Here is a 22,778-nt window from a genome sequence, read left to right as displayed (position 1 = left end):
TCTTCAGTCATTTAACCCTTTTATCTCATCAGCATTAAAATAAACTGGGGCAGTGACTTTGTTAAGTGCAATTCTGAATCCTGGGTTTTAGTTCACAACTTGGCATATATTAGGTGCTCTGTAAATAAGAGGATCAAGTAACTTTCCCTCCAGACTCAAACATCTTGAGTGTTTTAAGGGGTAGTGTTAATAATTATGACAGGACAGCAGAAATGAAATTCGATTTATTATTTCTCCCTTTAAAAATATGAGGACAGGGCTTCCCTGGTGGCGCAGTGGTTGAGAATCTGCCTGCTAATGCAGGGAACACGGGTTCTAGCCCTGGTCTGGGAAGATCCCACATGCCGTGGAGCAACTAAGCCCGTGAGCCACAACTACTGAGCCTGCGCGTCTGGAGCCTGTGCTCCGCAACGAGAGGCCGCAATAGTGAGAGGCCCGCGCACCGCGATGAAGAGAGGCCCCCGCTTGCCGCAACTAGAGAAAGCCCTCGCACAGAAACGAAGACCCAACACAGCCTAAAATACATAAATAAATTAATAAATTAATTAATTTAAAAAAAAAATACGAGGACAGCAATGAAAGATATAAAAGAAAGGGTGGGGACTTCCCTGGTAGTGCAGTAGTTAAGAATCTCCCTGCCAACGCAGCGGACCCGGGTTCGATCCCTGGTCCGGGAAGATCCCACATGCCGCGGCGCAACTAAGCCCGTTGCACTGCAACGAAGAGTAGCTCCGGTTCTCAACTAGAGAAAGCCCACTTGCAGCATCGAAGACCCAACGCAGCCAGAAATTAATTAAAAAAACATATAAAAGAAAGTGTGCACTGATTAGCTTTACATTTTACACAGATTTCAGTGACTAGAGTCTTAAAATGGATTACAAAGAGAAAAAGGATTTGAAATCTTAATGAGAATTGACTGCAGTATATCACAAAAGAGACTATCAGTGCATAATTGTAGTTGAGTGAATTTATTTCAAAAATGTAGAAAAAAAGGTTTGTTTTGGGGTATGGATAAATTCTTTCAAAAATACATCTGAGCATTTCCTAGGGACAAAGCAATAAGTGAATAATATGTCAGTGTTAAACATTAAGGTCCAGATCAGTCTTCTCTTCATTGGATGTCAATTTAGTGAGAAAAACAATATAAAATGAAAGAGAGCAATACCCATACAATTTAAAATTGGAAAAAAAATAGAAAATGTAATATTGATTTTGATTAGTGGATCAGGAAAGGTCACTTGTGCAAATGGTGTTTTGCAGGAAAATTGAAAGGTGTTCCAAGAATTATTCAAGGGAGTCACCGGGTCCTGCGTGGAGGTGCTCCTAGAAAGTGTTGCTGGAGCATCGGAGGTTCGTTCTCACCTCAGATCCGGGGCAGGTCAGGTTCCAGGTCCATGATCTTCCCCTGAGATCTCCCTTATCTCCCTCAGCTTCAAGAAAATGGCTGAAGCAATGGAGTCCGAGATGGAGGAAACTTTCAAAACTGTTACTTTCTGGAGGAAGAAGGAAAAAGAAGAATTCCGTAAACTCTTTATTGGTGGCTTGAGCTCTAAAACCACAGAAGAAAGTCTGAGGAACTACTACCAGCAATGGGGAAAACTTACAGGCTGTGTGGTCATGAGGGATCCTGCCAGCAAAAGATCAAGAGGATTCGGTTTTGTCACATTTTCATCCATGGCTGAAGTGGATGCTGCCATGGCTGCCAGACCTCATTCCATTGATGGGAAAACGGTTGCCCCCAAACGTGCTGTCCCAAGAGAGGATTCTGGACAGCGGGGCGCTTTCTTGACTGTGAAGAAGCTGTTTGTTGGTGGAATTGAAGAAGATACTGAGGAGCATCATCTTAGAGATTACTTTGAGAAATATGGAAAAATCGATGCCATTGAGATAATTACCGATAGGGAGTCTGGAAAGAAAAGAGGCTTTGGATTTGTTACTTTTAATGACCATGATCCGGTGGATAAGCTTGTGCTGCAGAAATACCATAGCATCAATGGTCATCATGCAGAAGTAAGAAAGGCCTTGTCTCGACCTAAAATGCAGGAAATCCACAGTTCTAGAGGTGGAAGAGGAGGCAACGTCGGTTTTGGAGATTCTCCTGGTGGTGGTGGAAATGTTGGAGCAGGACCAGGACGAGGAAGGAAATTTGGAGGACGATCTGACGGATTCAGGAGTGGTCGGTGGACTTGGTCATGGCTCTAATAGGTGTGGAGAGGGACCTGGAGGTGACAATTTTGGAGGTGGCCCTGGTTATGGAGGAGGAGGAAGATATGGTGGTGGAGGACCTGGATCTGGCAACCAGGGTGGAGGCTCCGGGGGTGGGTATGGCATCTATGGAGGAGGAAAGTGTGAGTGGAAACGACAATGATTTTCAGAAATCATAACCAGCAACCTTCTAACTAAGCTTAGTGAAGGGTGGAAACTTTGGCTGCAGGAACAAGGATTACACCGTGGAGGAAAGTATGGTCCAGGAGGCAGTGGAGGAAGTGGGCGTTATGGAGGGACCATCCGATACTGAGCTTCTATTTGCTGTGGGCAAGCGGGAAAGCCCAGAAGCAGCAGAACATCTTCAGGTCGTGGAAACTCTTACCTCAGTCATGCAGAAATATGCAGTGATATGGCAGAAGACATCAGAGCAGATGCGGAGAGCCATTTGTGAATGGATTGGATTATTTAAGAACATTACCTGGACTGCTTTCTGCTCCTCCGTCTTCGTGGGCTTCCTAGAATCATTGCAACGCCGCCGGCATGTCTCAGGCTGAGTTTGAGAAAGCTGCTGAGGAAGTTAAGCACCTCAAGACCAAGTCAGCAGATGATATGCTGTTCATCTACAGCTGCTACAAACAAGCAACCGTGGGTGACATAAATACAGAACGGCCTGGAATGTTGGACCTCAAAGGCAAGGCCAAGTGGGATGCCTGGAATGAGCTGGAAGGGACTTCCAGGGAAGATGCCATGAAAGCTTATGTCGACAAAGTAGAAGAACTAAAGAAAAAATATGGAATGTAAGGGACTGGGTTTGGCTGCCAGCCACACATTTCACCTAAACTATCTAATACCTTGTTTTTCTAATACTGTGGATGAAGTTAATAAATAACTAGTTAACCCAGTTGCTCAAAATAGCCCAGGATATGACACTAACAGAGTAGGGGCTGAAATGGTTACTGATCCTCCCTGAGTAGTTTTTATCAATAGATCAATTAAAAGTACGTTTGTTACTTAAAAAAAAAAAAAAAAAGAACATTACCTTACTATGGAGGAAAGATTGTGGAAAACAATGCTTTTGAGACAGTTTCTTGGCTTTCTAATTGTTTCTTTCTACTGGTCTTTGTAAGAGTGTAGAAGCATACCTTCTTTGATAATGTTGAAATTTGTAAGTGTTGGGTGACATATGAAACCATTTTCAAGAATTTTCTCACAAAGTTTTGAAAAGCTGTTATCCAGGACCATGGTGTAATGAGACATAATGTTACATGTATTCCTTTAAAAAACCGAAGTGTCTGTGTAGACTTAAGAAGCTATTGTACATTTATGATCTAATAAAGACTTCTAAAGGAAAAACAACTGTTGGTTGTCCTCTTTCATTGATCATTTTTTGCATTTTTATTTTTTATCTTTTAAATAAATATTTCTTAGTTTTATGAGATCACTGACATACAGCTCCATATAAGTTTAAATGTGCAGCTTAATGATATGACTTTCATATATTGTGAACTGATTACCACAAAACTTTAACATTCATCTCATACTTAAAACATTTTTTCTTATGATGAGAATTCTTAATTTTCACTATCATACAGCAGTGTTAAGTATGGCCCTCATGTACATTACATCTTTTGTATTTCTCTTATAACTGGAAGTTTGAACCTTTTGACAACCTTCATCCTCTTTCTCCTCGCGCCAATTCTCCACCTCTGGTAATCACAAATACATTTGTCTTGTTACCAATGTGTCCTAAAGCAGCAGTTCGCCTGAGTCCACCAAGCTGTAGCCCTGGGGATGGCTGTGTTCTTTTCTACTGCCTTGAGCTGTGCTTAATGAGGGGAGAGCCTGAAATTTTCCTGGTGGGAGTTTGAAAGATAAACCTTGAGAAGGGGGGGTTTTGAGAGGTCCAGAAGTAGATGTCACCAAACTGATGATGCATGGACATGCATGGGCACTGGCTTACCAATTAAAATCCTGAAATGTTTCCAATCAGAGCAGTAAACAATCACTGAGCTGGGGTCACCACAAGTACCCATGCCATGACCAGGAGCTAAAGGGTTTTTATCTGGCATTTTGAACTTCATCCCCCGGAAAGATTAACTTGACACTTCTGAGTTAAAAGCCTCCTTTTTTTATTTTTTAATATTTTTTTATTTTTTATTTTTATATTTATTTATTTATTATTTATTTTATTATTTATTTATTTTTATTTATTTATTTATTTATTTTTATTTTTTTATTTATGGCTGTCCAGACGCGCAGGCTCAGTAGTGGCTCATGGGCTTAGCTGCTCCGCGGCATGTGGGATCTTCCCAGACCAGGGCTCGAACCCGTGTTCTCTGCATTGGCAGGCAGATTCTCAACCACTGCGCCACCAGGGAAGCCCAAAAGCCTCCTTTCTGATGGGTGCAAGTGTCATGGAGACACACAGCAGGCTGGCCTCTGCCAGGGAGGCCTTTTCAGTACAGCCAGCAGCTGAGGATAAACCCTGGTTCCCAGCAGCCCAGGCCCTACCTGACGCGGGACAGACGGATGTGCCACGTCACACTCTTTAGCAAAGAGAGTGATTTGCTAAAGGGAAGTTGGTAAGGCTGCACTTTCACTCCAAAGAGAAAGAGAATGCCAGGCCCCAGGGCTTATCCAAGGCTAGGAGGAGGGAGTGGTGTAAGAAGAGTTTCTCCCGCAGGACTGTGAGGCTCCTGAGAGCAGAGGCAGCATGGAGCGCTACTGAGTAAGTCTTGTGGGTACAACTATGGCAGAGCAGAGATAACTTATTGCACCTTTGGCCTTCCAGTGGCCAAAGGGCACTCACAGTCAACACGAAGGGGCAGAAATTTGCAACAAGGGTCTACTTTACTAGTCAAATATATGTGTATAATAAATGCATGCTAACTTATTCAAAACAGAATAAAGAAGAAATACTCATTACAATCAAATGCATGTTAATGTTTCGCTGTACTTGCTTTTTCACATAGCTATCATCTACCATCAATCAAACCATCTTATGTGTTGATACATTTCTCTTTCCCTTTTTTTCCAGCTTTATTGAGGTACGATTGAAAAATAAAAATGGTATATATTTAGGTTATATGGTGTGGTGTCTTTTTTTCCCTAAGGATGCACAATGTGATGATATATCAGTTTTTGTTACATGTATGTTGATTCTCTGTCGTAATCACTGTCTTCTTGGTGGGTTGACATTTTTATCATCAGGTAATGTCCCTTTTTGTCCCTAGTAATTTTCTTTGATGTGAAATCTACTCTGGCATCTGTAGTGGCTGCCCCGATGCCCAGCCCTGGCCAGCCGAGTCTTAGAGCAGAAGAGCAGGTGGATGGAGGTGAGGAGGAAGGCCCGGGGCTCGCCCCACCACTCAGTACCCCAGAGGGTGACTCGGGACGAGACCGCAGCCGAGCCCACCTGGTGGCGTCCTCCTCACTCAGAAACATCAGCAAGACGGCCACAATGTGGTTCATGCCCTGGCAGTAGCCCACCTCCTGCAAGAGCCAGACGTGCATGGAGGACCCACCCGGAGGCCTCCTCTGCCCCCTCCCCACACTACCACCTCAGCTCCTGATGGGCTCTCTCCTGGCCAAGCTCACACCGCTCTGGAGGGGCCACCCGAGATACCCTCTGGGCCGGGAGAACCCCTATAGCAGCTCAGGCGCCAGCACCACGGCAGCCCCGTGCCTGAGGCTCTGGGCGCCATCCTGAGGTCCTCTGTCTCAGACAAGGCGTGTAGGGCGATGGGGCCCAGCACGGCGTGGAGGTCCTGCCATGAGGGCAGTCTGGGACCCTGACTGTGGCCCGTGCGGGCCTGGGAGGGCACATGGCCAGAGGGCTGGCCCAAGACCCCACTGTGGGCAGCCTGTGGGGTCGTCTCAGCTGATGTTCTTTGAGGGAATGTTCTGGAAAGAGCAGATGGGGTGGGGTCTTCCACCCTTGGGGCCCCACAGGCGTCTGGGTTACTGGGAAGGTCCATCCCTGCTAAGTTTCCGATTAATAATACGGCATCTTCAGGATCAAAACTCAAGTTTCATGACAACAGCAATGCTTGTCAGGCCTCGAGCTAATTGTTACAAAACCTTTCCGCTGCGGCGAGCGCCTGGCAGCCCCGTCAAGTGCGGGTCTCATCAACCCAGGAGTTAGGTGCTGTTTCTGTCCTGAAAAGTGGAGTCTGCACCCAAGCCTTTCTGTCTCAGTCTAAGATTGGGGGGCCCCCTACGTCATCCCTGTGACCCTGTGCGCCTGCATCCTGACCATCGTGAAGACCTCCCGGAAGGGGCAGGGCCTGGGTGCGGGGCTACTCACGGTGACATACACGGAGTAGGCTGCCAGCGCGTGGAACAGGGCTTGCTGCCTGGGGAAGGGAACACAGGGATGCTTGTTTCATGCTGATGCTTTTAGTTTCATATTGTCTGACAAAACAGGTGTGTTTAAGAAATAAGGCAAAAAAGCAGTGAAGTCTTTAGGGCACCTCAGTGTGAAACATTTTTCAGGGGTAAAGCGTACATGCAAGGAAACACATAGAGCCCAGGTGTACAGGGTGACGAGCTTTGATTTTCTTTATTTTTTCAGTTTGCACACAGAACAGCTCAGTCTCTGGGATGCACAGCCCGTGGGTTTCACACAAGGGTGGGGCCGCCGCATCCATGCTCCAGCTTAAGCCCCCAGCCTCTCAGCCCCGGCAGCCACTGCTCCTTATCCTCCTGGGGTTGTGCCTTTTCCAGAACGTCCTGTGAATGGAGTCATACATGGGTCTGGATTCTTTCACTTAGCAAAACAAGTCTAAGACTCACCCATGCTTTGAGTGAATCAATAGCTGGTTCCTTTGTGTCCCTGAATTGTAGTCCGTTTCATGGAATTCCACGGTTTTTCCATTCCCTCTTTGAAGATCATCTTGGTTGCTTCCAGTTGTTAACGATCATGAGCAAAGCAGAGAAGATTGCATGCAGGTTTTACATGGATGTATGTTTTCAAGTCCTTTGGGTAAATCCGAAGGAGCATGATTGCTGAGCACGTGGTGAGGGTGTGTGCGGTTTTGTACGGAACCGGCAAGCTGTCTCCCACTGTGGCTGCGCCATATGCATCCCCACCGGTGCTGGACGAGAGTTCCTGTTGCTCCACATCCTCGCCAGCACTTTGGTTCTTATTCTGCGCGAGTCTTTCGTGAGATATACGATTGGCAAATCTTTTCTCCCACTCTGTAGCTTTTTCATTCTCTTAACTGTGTCTTTTGCAGAATGACAGTTTTACATTTAGATACGGTTGTACTTGTCGCTGCTTTCCATCATGATTTTATTAAAGTTCCTTACTGATGGGCACTCATGTTTCTCTGATCTGGCAAATGCACAAGGGCCAACGGAGGGCTCCGAGCTCGTGCGCTTCCCACCTGTAGAGGACGCTGTCTGTCACCTCCGCGCTCTTAGCTTTAACAGTGTGTTCATGGTACCCGATGACCCCCAACCAGAACCCTCTGAGATTCCTCGACCTTCCCTCATAGCTGTGACCTCGCTGCTGAGGTGAGACGGACACGGTGACATTGATTTGGTGTCAATGTGCACATCTCTTAGGAGCGAGGTGAACAAGCATATTTTATCATTCCTTCCTTTTTTGTGTGAACTATCCCTTCTTATCATTTCTCATATTTTTGCCTTGTAAGAAACTGATTCGTAGAAAGTCCTCACCCATTAAGGGCATTAGAACTGTAAATATTTTTCCCCAGTTTCACAGTTTCTTTGAGTTTGATTAGGGATTTTTCCCCCATGCAGACACTTGATTTTCATGTGGTTGCATCAGCCACTTTTTAAAGTGGAATCTAGGATTCTGTCTGACTTAGAAAGGCTTTTGGTAATTACGGTAGCATTAGTGTAACCTTTATCTATGTCTTGTAGCTGGTGTACCTAGTCCCTCATTCACATTTTTACAGGGTTTTCCCAGCTGTTCTTGCTTAGTTACTCTGCATGTGAACTTTCGAATCAGCTCCTCTAAGTCCCGAAACAGCTGGCACGACATCTTCCCGGGGCTCCTCCATGTCGTCGACTCAGGTCGCGCACGTCCTCAGGGTGTGGCACCCCATGTGGTCTCTGACTCCCCCCCCTGGCCGTGGGGAGGGGTCGGCAGGCTGGGCACGTGGTCAAGTTCCTGCAAGGAGGGCGCTCGGGGGTCTCTGTAACTTCTCAGAACTAAGACCCCACTAAAGCAGAGCAACGTGAATAAGGCCCTGCGTGGGCACCACACCAGCCTCCCTGTGCTGTCGGCCTGGTTCCACCACGTCACCTGGCACAGGTGTCCCCCTCCAGCTCTGGCTCCCGAGGAGGCCTGTGCGTGCCTGTGTGGGAGGCGTCCCGCTCTTCCTCTGCACCCAGAGGAGCTGGAGCAGATGGGTGCTCCCCAGATTTGCCCCACAACTCCGTTTAGGAGTGTCTGGGGGTACAGACTGCAGGGCGGGGTCACGGGCTCCAGGACTGCCCAGAAGGGCAGGAATCAGCAGACCTTCCCATCCCTCACTCCTGCCTTCCATCCTCATGACAGGAAGGGCCAGAGCCCAAGCCAGCGGCACTGTGTGGACCCTCCGTGCCAGGCGCCCCTGACCAGTCCCAGCGGTCGAGGTGGCTGGGGACCCGGGTCGTGAACTCACCGCTCGCTGTCAGCTTCTGCCCCGCAGTCAGGGTGTCAGGTGGGGCCCCATAGGACAGGAAACAGCAGAGAACTGGAAATGACAGTGGCCTCGGCCGGTTCTGCGCCCACGGCCCTCCCCCTGCGCAGCCCCCGACCCACAGGAACGGGCCGAACAGCGACAGCCCAGGTCCTCACTCCCCAGGGGCAGGGACGAGGGGCGGCACCCCCAGGGCCCGGACCCTGCTCAGCCGGCGCCCTCCTGCCTCCTGCTCCTGCCCTTGAACCCTGGCCCCAGCACAGCAGCTACCCTGGCCTGGAGACCCCACAGGCCACGCCCCCGTCCATCCTGTCCCACCCCTGGGCGTCTAAGCCTCCTCCCCAGAGGGAAGGACGGACAGCCCCGCCCACCTGCCCCGCCCCGACTCCCCTGCTCCAGTTTTCTCTTGAGCACTTAGCACAGTGAAGCACCTGAAAACATTTTACTGATTCCCACTGTTTCCTGAAGTTCACGTGGGCAGGGTGGTATCTGTTCTAGTCTCTGTGCCCTGCACAGCTCCTGGACACTCAGCAGAAGCTCCAGAATGAAAATCAGTTTAAAAATGCGTGACAGGTAACTTTTAAAAATTGTGAATCACTATGCTGTACACCTGAAATGAACATAATAATGTGAATCAACTATACCTCAATAAAAAAAGTTCAAACTAAAAATAAAGACATAAGTATGTATGACTGGAAAACATCCGTTCTAGAGGCGCCTGTGGTTACCAACACTGCACTGTGCACTTCAAATGTTCCAAGGGCAGAGCTCGTGTGTTCATATTACAAAGAAAAGGAAAAGCAAGGTGAACACAATGCAATGATTGTAAGTGAAATGAAATAAGTTCTCTCTAAAAGCAGTTATGAGCAGCAACCCTAAGTGTGAGGACGGGAGTACGGTAGGGGTGGAGGAGGGTGTGCTGGTGGGGAATCTGGGGGCAGCCTTGGGGGTTGACAGCATCAGGGACATGCTGTCTGGAGACGCGGTTCCCGGGGAAGGGACGGGACCCAGACTGTGTTCCTCTAACAGCCTCAAAAGACAGACACGAAAACCGATGGGACCTGAGAGGGACAAGATGCCTGGATGTCCTGCATGTCGTAACCAACGAGTCTTACAGAGATGAGCAAATTCACAGAAGCCTCGATGAACAGCTGCTGGGCTTGATCAAGGGGACACACATGGAACTAGGGGCTGCCTGTGCTTCTGAAGCGTACGTGCAAAGGTTAGGAAGACTGATCATATACCAGGGAGAAAGCAAATCTCAACAAGTACCAAAGAAGCTGTATTGGGACTTCCCTAGTGGCGCATTGGTTAAGAATCCGCCTGCCAATGCAGGGGACATGGGTTCAAGCCCTGGTCCGGGAAGATCCCACATGCCGCAGAGCAATGAATCTTGTGCGCCACAACTACTGAGCCTGCGCGCCACAACTAATGAAGCCCCCACCCCTAGAGCCCGTACTCCACACCAAGAGAAGCCACAGCAAGAAGCCAGCGCACCACAATGAAGTATAGCCCCTGCTCGCCACAACTAGAGAAAGCCTGTGCGCAGCAACGAAGACGCAACACAGCCAAAAATAAAAATTGAAAGAAAAAGAAAAAAGAAGCAGTATCATAAGGAACATTTTCTAATCACAATGCCATTAAGTCAGGAATCGACAATGAAAAGATCATTTTAAACCCAGGGAGCTGTTCTCCCACTCTGGCCGCATCTAGGAATGGACCTAGAAGCCCACCATGGCCTGTCCCTGCAGGGGCCTCAGGGGGCCAGGTGTGGTGTTGATACCGACCAGGGTTCTTGGCCCCCTTAGTCAATAGAAATTGATCAGCGGTCAGACAAGACATTCAGGCAAGTCTTTATTGGGGCCCCTGCTGCAGCAGGGGGGAAGGAGAAGAAACAACAGGTACCCTTGCTTGCTCGCTCCCTGAAGCAGGGCCGAGCTTGTTCCTTATATGGGGTGAGGGTAGGGGTGTGTCCAGGGGTCGGGCTGGAGGGGCGGCTTAGGTGGTTTGCCCACCCCTTTGGTGGTGATGTGTGCAGGGGGCATGCACAGTACCCTGCTTTTGCTCCCAACCCCCTGCTTTTGCTCCAGGCTCTTCAAAAGTGGGAACTGGGGTTTTTGGTCTCTTTGTATCTTTTGTCCAGAATTTGTCCCAACTGCTCATGCATGCAGTTATTTTTAGTCCCATACAGTTACTTTGTATTTTGTTGCTCCAGGAGAGGTGTGTCTAGGTGCAAGCCTGCAGCCCTGCAGCAAAGAGTCCCAGGTCCCAGCCTGTCTCAGCGTGAGGAGAGGGCACGGGCTTTGGGAGGCTAACGTCCTGGGAGAGCAGGGTCTGCCCTGGGGGCAGCAGGAGGTCCGAGGTGGAGCAAGGAGCCCGGAGGCCAGAGCACGAGCCTGCAATTCAGCCCGGTTCTGGGAATGCTGGTGCACCCGGGGCTGAGGGATAGCACCTGTCCCAGGTAGCACCTACACAGAACTGTGCCCTGCATTGTTCTGCACGTTGGCACAGAGGCTGGCCACTCAGGCCTGCAGTGAAAACCCCTACTGGGCCCCAGGCTCAGCTTGAGGCTGCTGAAGCCTGGAGACACGTGCGGCCTGGTGGCCAGGCTGCCCAGGGACCAGGAAGAGCGGCTCCTCCTACGTGAACCCTATGGAGTCCTGCGAGGGGTGGGAGCGAGGGGCTCAATGCAGGCACCCCGCTGTTATCCCAGCTTTCAGGCAGGAGAGGCTCAGGAGGTGGTTCTCCTAGGGTATCTCAGCCGCCCTCCCTCCCATCCCAGGAAGTAGCTGGACGGGGTGGAGGAAGGCACTGTCTGTATGGACCCTTCCCTGCTAAGGGGGTAGGGCTGGGTGGTACCCTCGTCCAGCCCTATGTATGGTCTGAAAAAACTCCGAGGGCTTCCTGGAGGAGGTGGCCTGTGGTGCTGGGCAACAGGGCTGTTGTAGCCATGAGGCACCCGCTTCATGGGCCTGTGATCTTAAGAAAGGGTTATGGAAATGTGTGTGTGTGTGTGTTCTGATATTTGAGAAAAAAACTGCAGAATCAAAACTTTAGAGCGTTTCAGGGCTTCCCTGGTGGCGCAGTGGTTGAGAATCTGCCTGCCAATGCAGGGGACACGGGTTCGAGCCCTGGTCTGGGAAGATGCCACATGCCACGGAGCAACTGGGCCCGTGAGCCACAATTACTGAGCCTGCGCGTCTGGAGCCTGTGCTCCGCAACAAGAGAGGCCGCGACAGTGAGAGGCCCCGCGCACCGCGATGAAGAGTGGCCCCCGCTTGCCACAACTAGAGAAAGCCCTCGCACAGAAACGAAGACCCAACACAGCCATAAATAAATTAAAAAAAAAAAAAAAAAAAAATTAAAACTTTAGAGCGTTTCAAAAACACATGTGTAGCCAACAATACACATTTAATGGGGAGTGCTCTTTTGGGTACCTCCAGCACCTAGAACACAGTGACTGCTACGAGGGGCCATCAATAAATCCTTGTTGATGATTTAAAAAAAAAAAAAAAACCCATACATTTGAAAACATCTCTAAATAGTTCATGGGTCTAAGAAGAAATCATAATGGAAATTAGAAATACTTAGACCTGACAATACCGACAGGCACGGGAAGGCAGCTAAAGTGTATTTCAGGAGAAATGTGGAGCCTTAGTGTGATTTAACCGAGTCACAGGAGACACTGGAAATCAGTGAGCTGTTCATGGATTCGGGAGGCTGGACGCAGAGCGGGGCAGAGACTCAGGGCAGAGAGAAGAGGATGAAGGAGTACGCAGGAGGGCCCAGGAGCTGGTCCATCAAAGGCCTGGAGCCCGCGAGCACGTCCACCGGTGAGCACACAGCCTGGGGACCCGCACAGTGGGGACAGACCCCGAGAAGTAATGCCAAAATCTTGGCTCTCTGTGCACTGATGCTAAAAAGCAATACGGAGACAGAGTTTTGGAGGAACGAGAAAAATAAACTTTCCTGGCAAAGGCGTAGCACAGCAGGCTAGTGCACGAGAACTGCGCCCCACCCCCCCACCCCTTCCCTGGGGAACAGAGAAAGCTTATATAGCCCAGGGCTCGTGGTCTGGGGTATGTGATAAGGCTCAAAGTAATAAAGGTCTTGCATTTCTTTTCTTGTGCAAATTCATGGCCGAAGCTGGGGTCAGGCGGCTCAGCCACTGGGTCTGTTGTCCCTGAGGTTATTAGCCCGTGACCTTCTTCCTGAAATGAAGGGTGCTGCAAAGGAGTATAGGGGGAGAAGAAATGCCAGGTGCAAAGGGTAATTCATATGGAGTCAGAGAGTAATCATCTTTGTGAAGGACAAGTCTAACGACAAGTGTTTGTTAGTAGTTAACAACTAAGAATGACCAAGGTTGCTTAACTCTTTCAGGCCTGCTTATGTTATTTGCCAGCCTGTTCATTGTTTCCTTATTTCCTTGTTTATCAGGAAAAAAAGTCTCATTTCTATTTTTGTTGCAACACAAGCACGGGATGCGTGACGCCTGGTGGGCTGAGGTACGAGCTGTGCCTGGGCGTCCAGGGACGAGGCCCGTCCAGAGCTCCTCGGCGCCTCTGGGCAGCCTGTCTTCACCGTTGGTTTCCGCTGAGCTCATCTGAACGCGGTCGGCACCTTGTCATTATGCCCACCGGGTGGCTGGACACTGGGATTCTGGAGAGGGCTGGGTGGGGAGTTGGGGGAGGCTTTGCAAAGGAGGTTATTTTTTTTTAAACATTGTGTCACTAAGATGCAGAAACACCCTTTCCATTTTATTATATTTATTTTTTTATTTTTAAAGTAACTATTTCTTTTTTTTTTTTTTTTTTTTTTATTTATTTATGGCTGTGTTGGGTCTTCGTTTCTGTGCGAGGGCTTTCTCTAGTTGCGGCAAGCGGGGGCCACTCTTCATCGCGGTGCGCGGGCCTCTCACTATCGCGGCCTCTCTTGTTGCGGAGCACAGGCTCCAGACGCGCAGGCTCAGTAGTTGTGGCTCACGGGCCCAGTTGCTCCGCGGCATGTGGGATCTTCCCAGACCAGGGCTCGAACCCGTGTCCCCTGCATTGACAGGCAGATTCTCAACCACTGCGCCACCAGGGAAGCCCAATATTTATTTTTTTAATCCTTCTTTTATTTATTGATTGATTGATTGGCTGCGCAGCTTGTGGGATCTTAGTTCCCTGAGCAGGGATCAAACCCACACCCCCTGCACTGGAAGCACAGGGTCCTAATCACTGGACCACCAGGGAAGTCCCCAAGGGAGGTTATTTTTAAACTACAAGACACGACCCCAAGGACCACAGGGCCAGGTGGCCGAGAGGGTGTGCGGGCCAGGGTCGGGCTGGTGAGGAGGGGGATTGGTGAGGAGGAGGCGTTGAGTAGGTGGGTGCAGGCCGGGGAAGGTCCAGAGGTGCAGAGGCTCCCTTCCGACTGCCAGGTCCCTCCCATAGCTTCCAGCACGGGGAGGAGGGCCACGTTCCCAGGTGGCAATTTTCCCATCCGCTTTCCGGAGACTGCTCCCCCTTGGGTCACAGCTACAGCGCGAGATGGCAGGTCCCAAGGAGACGCCTGCTGCTTCTCGATCTCTTAAAAACAAGTCTAAGAGAAGCGAAGATGCATCGGAGGTCACTGTGTTCACCCCATGACCATCCATCACTTCAGAGTTTCTGGTACATGGAAAGTCCAAAGTGCCAATGAAAGCCCCAAGGACCCTGGAGCTCTGAGGTGAGTGTGTCAGTCTCCCAGTCACCATGTGGCACCTACTGTGGTCCTGGTGAGAGTCCAGGAACCTGGCGCCTCAGGTGTGCTGAGACACAGCTAGGACCGGCCCGGGCCCCCAGCACTCGAGCCCCATGTCCAGAGGCTCAGCTGCGGCCAGTCAGTACAAGTCCCACCCCAGGTCACGCTCCAAAGAGACGAGTCACAAAAGAAGGGTCCCTCTGCCGCAACATCTCCTGTCTCCGGCTGTCTATCTCTCTCCATCTGTCTCTGACTCTGTCTCTCTCCATCTGTCTGTCCATCTCTCCGTCTGTCTTGAGCTCCACCAGCTTCTGGACTGAGCCCAGGTCTCTCACTCTGGCCGTCAAGGCTGAGTAACCTGGTCCTGTGGTGCCACATCCAATTTCACCGTCTGTTCCCATCCGTGGAGCCAGCCGCACCATTATCACTGCAGGTAAGGACCAACCCCGTGCCGTAAATCACACTTGATGCCATGTCTGAGGTCTCTTTGGACTGCGTGCGTGGTGGGTCCCAGCTCACTGTCCCCCCACAGGCTGATGCCCCTCCTGACCAGACACACAAGCCTTTCCCCGGGGGCTGGAGCAGGACCAGGAGTCAGCTCTGTCCGTACCCTTCAGGTCAGCCTTGTGCTTCCATAAGGCAAGAAAAAGCAGACTGATCAGGAAGGAAGAAATGAAACTCCCTGTTTGCATAGGACGTGGTCAACTGTAGGAAATTTCAGTGTATCGAAAAAAACACGTGTAGAAGGACAGAGCGGGCTCAGCAAACCCATACATGGGTCAACAGGAGCCTTCCTGCTCACCAGGATCGATCCTGTGGAAACCAAAGACACCACACCGGCTACAGTCATGCCATGGAAAATAAGATACTGATATACACATATAACTGAATCACTTTGATGTACACGTGAAGCATTGTAAATCAACTATACTTCAATTTTAAAGAAAGAGCAAACAAAATAAAATCCAAACACCAGCAAAACCCAATTCTCTGTGATGATATACAGGCAAGTCAGGGCATACTAAACACCAGATTCATGACAGACAGCCACTGTCTCTGGCCTCTGGTGGGGTCCAGGGCAGGAAACTGGGGAGGGGTGGGCTGGAGACTTGAGCTGTCTTGGAAAACCTGGGGGGTGGGTATGCGGATATCTGTTGTGTGGGTCTTCGTAGTTTTGCATCTCTTAAATTTTGCATAGTGAAATGTAGAACACCAGACGAAACTGGGAGTTGATCAATGGAACAGCAGCTGAGTAGCTGGCTGGCCATTCTTTTTCCACCGGATGAGGTCAGCTGCTGCCTGCTCATTACCGCCCAGGCATAGGGTCTCTGGGGAATCACAGTTTGAAACTAAACATGAGCGTGAAACGACCTCTATCCACTTTGCAGAAATGTTCAGCAGAAATTTAGGTCCAGCCACCAAAGCTCTATTATTTGGGGGAAGAGTTTGCAGAGACCTACCGACCGTGCAAGAGCTCTCATGTAAGCACGGTCTGAAAGCAAACAGCCCACAGACTCCAGTCTTTCAGGGGTGCTTAGCAAATTAAAGAGTGAAAGAAGCTGGGTTTTTGGAAGGTTTTATGAACTGTGTTTCTTGGAGTATTCCCATGAAGCATGTATTTGTTGCAATGTGGCAATGTCTAAAAATTGAAATCAGTGTAACTGTCCATGAGGAAACAATAGTTAACCCCAGGTCCATCCTTCTTAGGAAATAGCACAGGCATCAACAAGAGGGCGAGAATTACATGCATGACATGGAAGGATGGCCAGGATGTGTAATGAACTAACAAAAGCAAGTTCTGGAAGAGGTTAAAGATAAATTCCCCGAAGTGGAATTGCTGCATTAAAAGGTGTGTGCATTCACACTTGTTAGGGTGGCTACAATTAAAAAAAAAAAACAAAACTCGAAAATAACAAGTGTTGGCAAGGTTGTGGAGAAAATGCAACCCTAGTGAACTGTTGGTGGGAATGTAAAATGATGCAGCTGTTGTTTGGTGGTTCCTCAAAAAGCTAAGTGTAGAATTACTGTATGAGCCAGCAATTCCACTCTTAGGTGTGTATCCAAAAGAACCGATAGCAGGGACTTGAACAGATGCTCATCCAACTATGTTCATCACAGCACCATTCACAATAGTCAAAAGGTGGAAACAACCCTCATGTCCATCCTCAGAAGTACGTGGTCCATCCATCCATACAATGGAATACTATTCAGCCTTAAAAAAGAAGGACACTCTGACATCTGCTACACCATGGATGAAACGTGAAGTACGCTAAGTGAAAGAAACTTGTCGCAAAAGGAAAACTATGGTATGATTGCATTTATATGAGGTCCCTAGCATAATCAGAGTCATAGAGACAGAAAGTAGATTAGAGGTTTCCAGGGGATGGGGGAGGAGGATAAGCAAACAGCTGACAGGTGAGAGCCACAGCTGGAGAAGGCTTTATACCTCCCACTGGATGAGGGGACTCTCAGAATGGAAGAAACAATTTTACAATTTTATAGTAGAGTAAAAGGTCCCTGAGATTGGGAATAATCCAGAGATAGTGCCAACAAAACACATGACTATGTTATTTGGTGAAGGTGTCAGAAAAGGCAAGGTTGAGGAGTTGGGAATGATCACAATAGAAAGGATAAATTTCCACATTCTTGAGGCAGGTTAAGTTGTAACACCATCAAATTGTGCAGCTGGGATTGCAAAAGGCTAACAAGAAAAGACACCAAAACTAAGAAGCAACAGAGGCATGAATTCACGATGACTGGGTAGTGCAGTGGATGACACATGGCCACAAACTGATCATATGCCATCATATTCAGGAGTATAGCCTCCATGTCTCCAAAAAGGCTAAAACATAGACATCTGAGTGAAGCAGCTCACATAGGAGATGACTCTGCTGTGAGTTTGGATGTCCACAATCATGTTGGAGTTGGTGGAGCCAAGGACAATGTCAGCCAAGGACAGGTGGGAGAGGAAGAAGTACATGGGGGTGTGGAGGTGGGGGTCAGAGATGACGGCCAGGACGGTGAGCAGATTCCCAAGCACAGTGACCAGGTACACGGACAGGAACAGCCCAGAGGGAAGGGCTGCAGTTCTGGATCTTCTGAGAGGCCCAGGAGGAGGAATTCTGAGACTTGTCAGATTGTGTGGTTCTATGTAGCCTGGACATCTTAAATGTTGTCTGACTTTATGTCTCCTTTTGAGATTGCGTGGACTGATTACACGAATGGAGAAGGAAGTGGACAGCTGGAGGGCTATCCAGGAGCAGGGCCTTTGCCCTAAACTATCGTGTGCCAACGCTTTCCGTGCTCTCTGCCTGTGATCACAGCCACATGTCCTCCTTAGTTGTTGCAGCAGGTGCCATCCACTGCTCTCCACCGTGGTTGTACCAGGCACCCCCAAATGGAGCCCAGAGTGAGCAGGTGATCTCTTCCTGGCTTGTCCAGGGAAGTGAAACGGCTAGTTGGGTTGGCAGGGGGAGAATAGTGGCCAGCTGCCCTGTGTTGAGAGTCAGACTTCCTGATTTAAACTTGGCTTCACACCTTTCTACTTCATGACCTGTACAAATTACACAAAAATTCTGTGCTCCTTCTCTCTTCTATAAAATAATAATAAAGCAGAAAAACAAATATATAATATCGCTTATATGTGGAATCTAGACAACTGGTACAGATGAACTTATTTGCAAAGCAGAAATAGAGTCACAGACATAGAGAACAAACTTATGGTTACCAAGGGGGGAAGGGGGGGTGGGTGGGACGAATTTGGAGATTGGGATTGACATATACACACTATTATGTATAAAATAGATAATTAACGAGAATCTACTGTATAGCACAGGGAATCCTACTCAGTGCTCTGTGGTGACCTAAATGGGAAGGAAATCTAAAAAAGAGCGGATATATGTGTATGTATAACTGATTTACTTTGCTGCACAGCAGAAACTAACACAACATTGTAAAGCAACTATACTCCAACAAAAATTAATAATAATAATAATAAGGGGTGCACCTAGATTTTGAGGGTGATTGTGCAGATGAAATGAAACAAGTTGCATAGCTCAGAGCCCGGCACTTAGGACGCCCTCTATAAAGATTCAGTCCTCCTTGTCCTCATTCTTTTTTTTTTTTTTTTTTTTTTTTTTTAAATTTATTTATTTATTTATTTTTGGATGTGTTGGGTCTTAGTTTCTGTGCAAGGGCTTTCTCCAGTTGCGGCGAGCGGGGGCCATTCTTCATCGCGGTGCGCGGGCCTCTCACTGTCGCGGCCTCTCCCGTTGCGGAGCACAGGCTCCAGACGCGCAGGCTCAGTAGTTGTGGCTCACGGGCCTAGCCGCTCCGCGGCATGTGGGATCTTCCCGGACCGGGGCACGAACCCGTGTCCCCTGCATTGGCAGGCGGATTTCTAACCACTGCGCCACCAGGGAAGCCCTTTTTTTTTTTTTTTTTTTTTTTTTTTTTTAAAGATCTTTCCAACATGCAACAGCTATCTGTTTTTTTTTTTAATTAATTAATTAATTTATTTATTTATTTTGGGCTATGTTGGGTCTTCGTTTCTGTGCGAGGGCTTTCTCTAGTTGCGGCGAGTGGGGGCCACTCTTCATCGCGGTGCGCGGGCCTTTCACTATCGTGGCCTCTATTGTTGCAGAGCACAGGCTCCAGACGCGCAGGCTCAGTAGTTGTGGCTCACGGGCCTAGTTGCTCCGCGGCATGTGGGATCTTCCCAGACCAGGGCTCGAACCTGTGTCCCCTGCATTGACAGGCAGATTCTCAACCGCTGCGCCACCAGGGAAGCCCTGTCCTCATTCTAATCATCACTTTCACAATCTTTTTGGAGCACTTAGGGACACTTTAGAGGCACCCATTTCCTGCTCTAGTAGGCAAGATGCCTATGGGAGCTCAAACACGTGGCGGAGAAAAGTAGAACTCTGAGGGAGACTCCTTGCACCCCTATCAAAACCAAGAACATAAACTCCAAAGTCCTCGGAGCAGATACCTTGCATATTGGTGCCCTAGCATCTCTGTCCCAACTGTCCTGTTTGTCCTGATGATGAGGAAACACGGCTCCCGACACTCCCATCTTATCGACCCCACATACCACAGAACCCCAATTTAGGAATATGCAGTGAACCTCCAGGCCCACACAAACCCAATGGACCTCTCTAAAGGTGCCTTGTCTCCCATCCTGAAAACCTGATATCAGACCTGGGAGGAAGAAAAAGGCTACTATGGGGTGACAGGCACAGGCTGGCTTGCTGGCACTCCCATCTTTTTGTCTAGGTGGTTGGCATTTTCCTGGGGTCTAGGCCTTTCATAGTCTTGGAAATTTTATTGTGTTCCCTTTGGGATGATCAGGTCAGAATTAAACTAACTGGAAATACATAAGACAGATGGACAGATCAGAATAAAAATCTCCTGAGTAGTAATAATGATTGTTTCCACTGCTCCCCAAGATGGTCTCTGTGTCTCTTCATTGGTCTCTCTAACTCCAGTCTGGCCCGCCTACAGCCCAATCTCAACACAGCAGCCAGAGCAAACTTAGAAATCAGAGAAGGACATCACATCACATCACATCATTTTTGCTACAAAGCCTTCCAGTGATTTCCCATCTCTCTTACATTAAATCCCTAATTCCTCACATGGGTCTATAAAGCCCTGAATGACCAGGGCCCTGACTTTTGACCACACCCACCTCACACTATTTTCCACGTTGCCTTCTGAAACACAGGCCTGTGATTCAAATATATCAAACCAGTTCCTGTTTCAGGACCTTTGCACTCATGCTTTCCTCTCCCACGAGTGCCAGGTATACTTTTCCACTCCCCTTCTGCTTGGTTGGCCTTTTCTCAACATTTCCATCTTATCTCCAAATGTCACCTCCTCTGAGAAGCCCCCAGGCTTGCTCCAGCACATAGCCCTATTTTATTTTAATCATATGCATCATTATCTATTTACCTGTTTATTTATCCTTTGTCCCCTTGCATAACCTCACCCACAACTAGAAGGAAATCCCATGAGGGGAGGGTCCTTATCCGACCTGTTTATCACTCGATCAAAAATGGAAGGTACTAGCCATCTGCTGCTGCCTGTAAGGACCATTGCTGGAGCAATGCCAGTAAGAGCATCAAGCTATACAGAAAGAATTCAGTCCCTTCTTCTTGCCTTCCGATATCTTTTAATGCCCCCTATTGGCATAACCCAACAGAGAACCAGCTACTAAAGCAGAAATATAGTGTGTGAAGTCCATTATCTCAAATCAGCAAAATAGAAAAGTGGGTTTGTCACCAAGGAAAAAGCTTAGCAACTGGCATATCGGGTAGACAGACTAATGGCTCCCCCGAGGTTATCCACATCCTAATCCCTGAAACCTGTGTGTATACTACCTTATATGGCAAAAGGGACTTTGCAGATGTAAGTATGTTAAGGACCTTGAGATGAGGAGATTACCTTGATTTATCTGAGTGGGCTCAATGGAATTATGAGGGTCCTTACAAGAGGGAGGCAGGAGTACAGGAGCATCAGAGTCAGAGACGGAGATAGGAAGACAGAAGCAGAGGATAGAGAGAGCTACTTAAATATGATGTACGGGAATAGATATAGTGTTGGATTTTTTTTTTTAAGTTTTTTTTTCTGATGTGGACCATTTTTAAAGTCTTTATTGCATTTGTTACAATATTACTTATGTTTTATGTTTTGGTTTTTTGGCCGCAAGGCATGTGGGATCCTAGCTCCCCAACCAGGGATCGAACCCGCACCCCCTGCATTGGAAGGCGAAGTCTTAACCACTGGACCGCCAAGGAAGTCCCTAGTGTTGGATTTTAAGTACACTTATGAGTAGTGAATAAAGTTTTCATTCTTTTAAAAGCATATTTGCTCTACTAACAATTTCTCTAATATTTTGTAATCAATCAGAGTTTTAACCCAAGACAATTTAGAAAATAATACTTTCCATTCTCCTCTTCAAAGACAGGCAGGATGAAGCTTAGAGAAATTGTACAGACACTGTCCATCAAGTGCTCAGTAAATATTGTCAACTAAATAATACCACTTTTTACATTGCCATTACTTCCTCTAAGAAGTTTGAGTTTAATGGATTTTTTTTTCAGGAGAGTTCTGCTCACTAAACTCAGCACCGTTGTTCCCTGCTGTTGGGAGGACAGAAACATGTCCATCACAATCCTTCAGTTCTGTCGCTTGTGTGGGCTGATCCTTGAACCAACTCTAGAGTCAGTTCTTAAAGAGAAAGGAGTAAACAGTCATGCGATGGCTTTTAACTTTGAAAAACTGTGCCTGTACAGGAAGTGGGAGAAATGCAAGAGAAGTTAAAAAAAAAAAAAGAAAAAGAAAGTTACATTGAATTAATTCTAATTGAGGGCTTGACTGGTTTGTCAGCAGTCTATGTCTTTTACAGGAGATGTTATTTCCTGTTGTTGGCCCTATGTTACTTTCAGCCAAGATGGTAAAAAGAAAACAGGATACTCTAGATTCCTCCACCCAAAGAAAACAAAAGGAAGGAATCTTGCTCTATTTTCTTTTATCTCTCTTTTCGTCCTGTTCCCCTACCACTGAAGTCCCAAGTAAAGCTCCCGATGAATGTTGGGTCAGTTTTCACAATCTGATATGGACCATCTGGAGTCTGAGAGAGATTGGGCTTTACTGCATTCATGTAGGTCTCCTTTAATATTTTAAATTAGTTTTATAATTATCAATATAAATATTACATTCACAAAGCAACAGCAGGGGACTGTACCCTGTGGAGTTAATTAAATACCTATAAATTAGCTCAGCTCATCTGCTAAGGCTGCATAACCTCATACTTAAGTGTGTGCTTTGATTGCAAATGGAATGAGTTTGAATTCCTTTGAGTTTAATTTTCACTATAAATTTCTATCTCCTTTTTCTTCTGATATCCAATGGATAACTATAATTTTCAATTCATCATTGTTATCATGTAACTCTATCTTGGATCTAATGGAAATATTTATGTAATCTATGGTTCCAAGGAGGAAAAAAATGACATTAAATCTAACTTTCAGAAAAAAAAAAAAAAAAAAAATGGAAGGTGCTCAAAAAGGGTTTACATGTTGAATGAACAGGGGGACATCTGCTAGGCTGACTGCAAAGCGGATTAGCAAAGGGCTCTGTGAAGGTCCTGACATCCCCATCATTCAGGTACTCCTGACCTCAGGCTCATTCCAG

The 22,778-nt window shown here is 47.8% G+C and overlaps 1 protein-coding gene and 2 pseudogenes across 1 annotated transcript; 2 read left to right on the top strand and 1 right to left on the bottom strand.

Moving 5' to 3' along the window:
• Positions 1-1,440: 1,440 nt before the first annotated feature.
• Positions 1,441-2,518, top strand: LOC133090255 (heterogeneous nuclear ribonucleoproteins A2/B1-like; annotated as a pseudogene).
• A 194-nt stretch (positions 2,519-2,712) lies between these two features.
• LOC133090254 (acyl-CoA-binding protein-like) lies at positions 2,713-3,231 on the top strand. The gene has a single exon (XM_061188598.1). The coding sequence runs from the start codon at positions 2,749-2,751 to the stop codon at positions 3,007-3,009; it is 261 nt and encodes an 86-aa protein (XP_061044581.1). The 5' UTR covers positions 2,713-2,748; the 3' UTR covers positions 3,010-3,231.
• Positions 3,232-12,605: 9,374 nt separating this feature from the next.
• On the bottom strand, positions 12,606-22,245 carry LOC133090660 (olfactory receptor 7E178-like; annotated as a pseudogene).
• Between the last annotated feature and the right edge of the window lie 533 nt (positions 22,246-22,778).

The sequence above is a fragment of the Eubalaena glacialis genome, chromosome 4, assembly GCF_028564815.1.
Source record: "Eubalaena glacialis isolate mEubGla1 chromosome 4, mEubGla1.1.hap2.+ XY, whole genome shotgun sequence".
In the NCBI taxonomy this organism is placed as follows: Eukaryota; Metazoa; Chordata; class Mammalia; order Artiodactyla; family Balaenidae; genus Eubalaena; species Eubalaena glacialis.
Note: the sequence above shows the minus strand (reverse complement) of the source record. Positions and strands in the feature narration are given on the sequence as shown.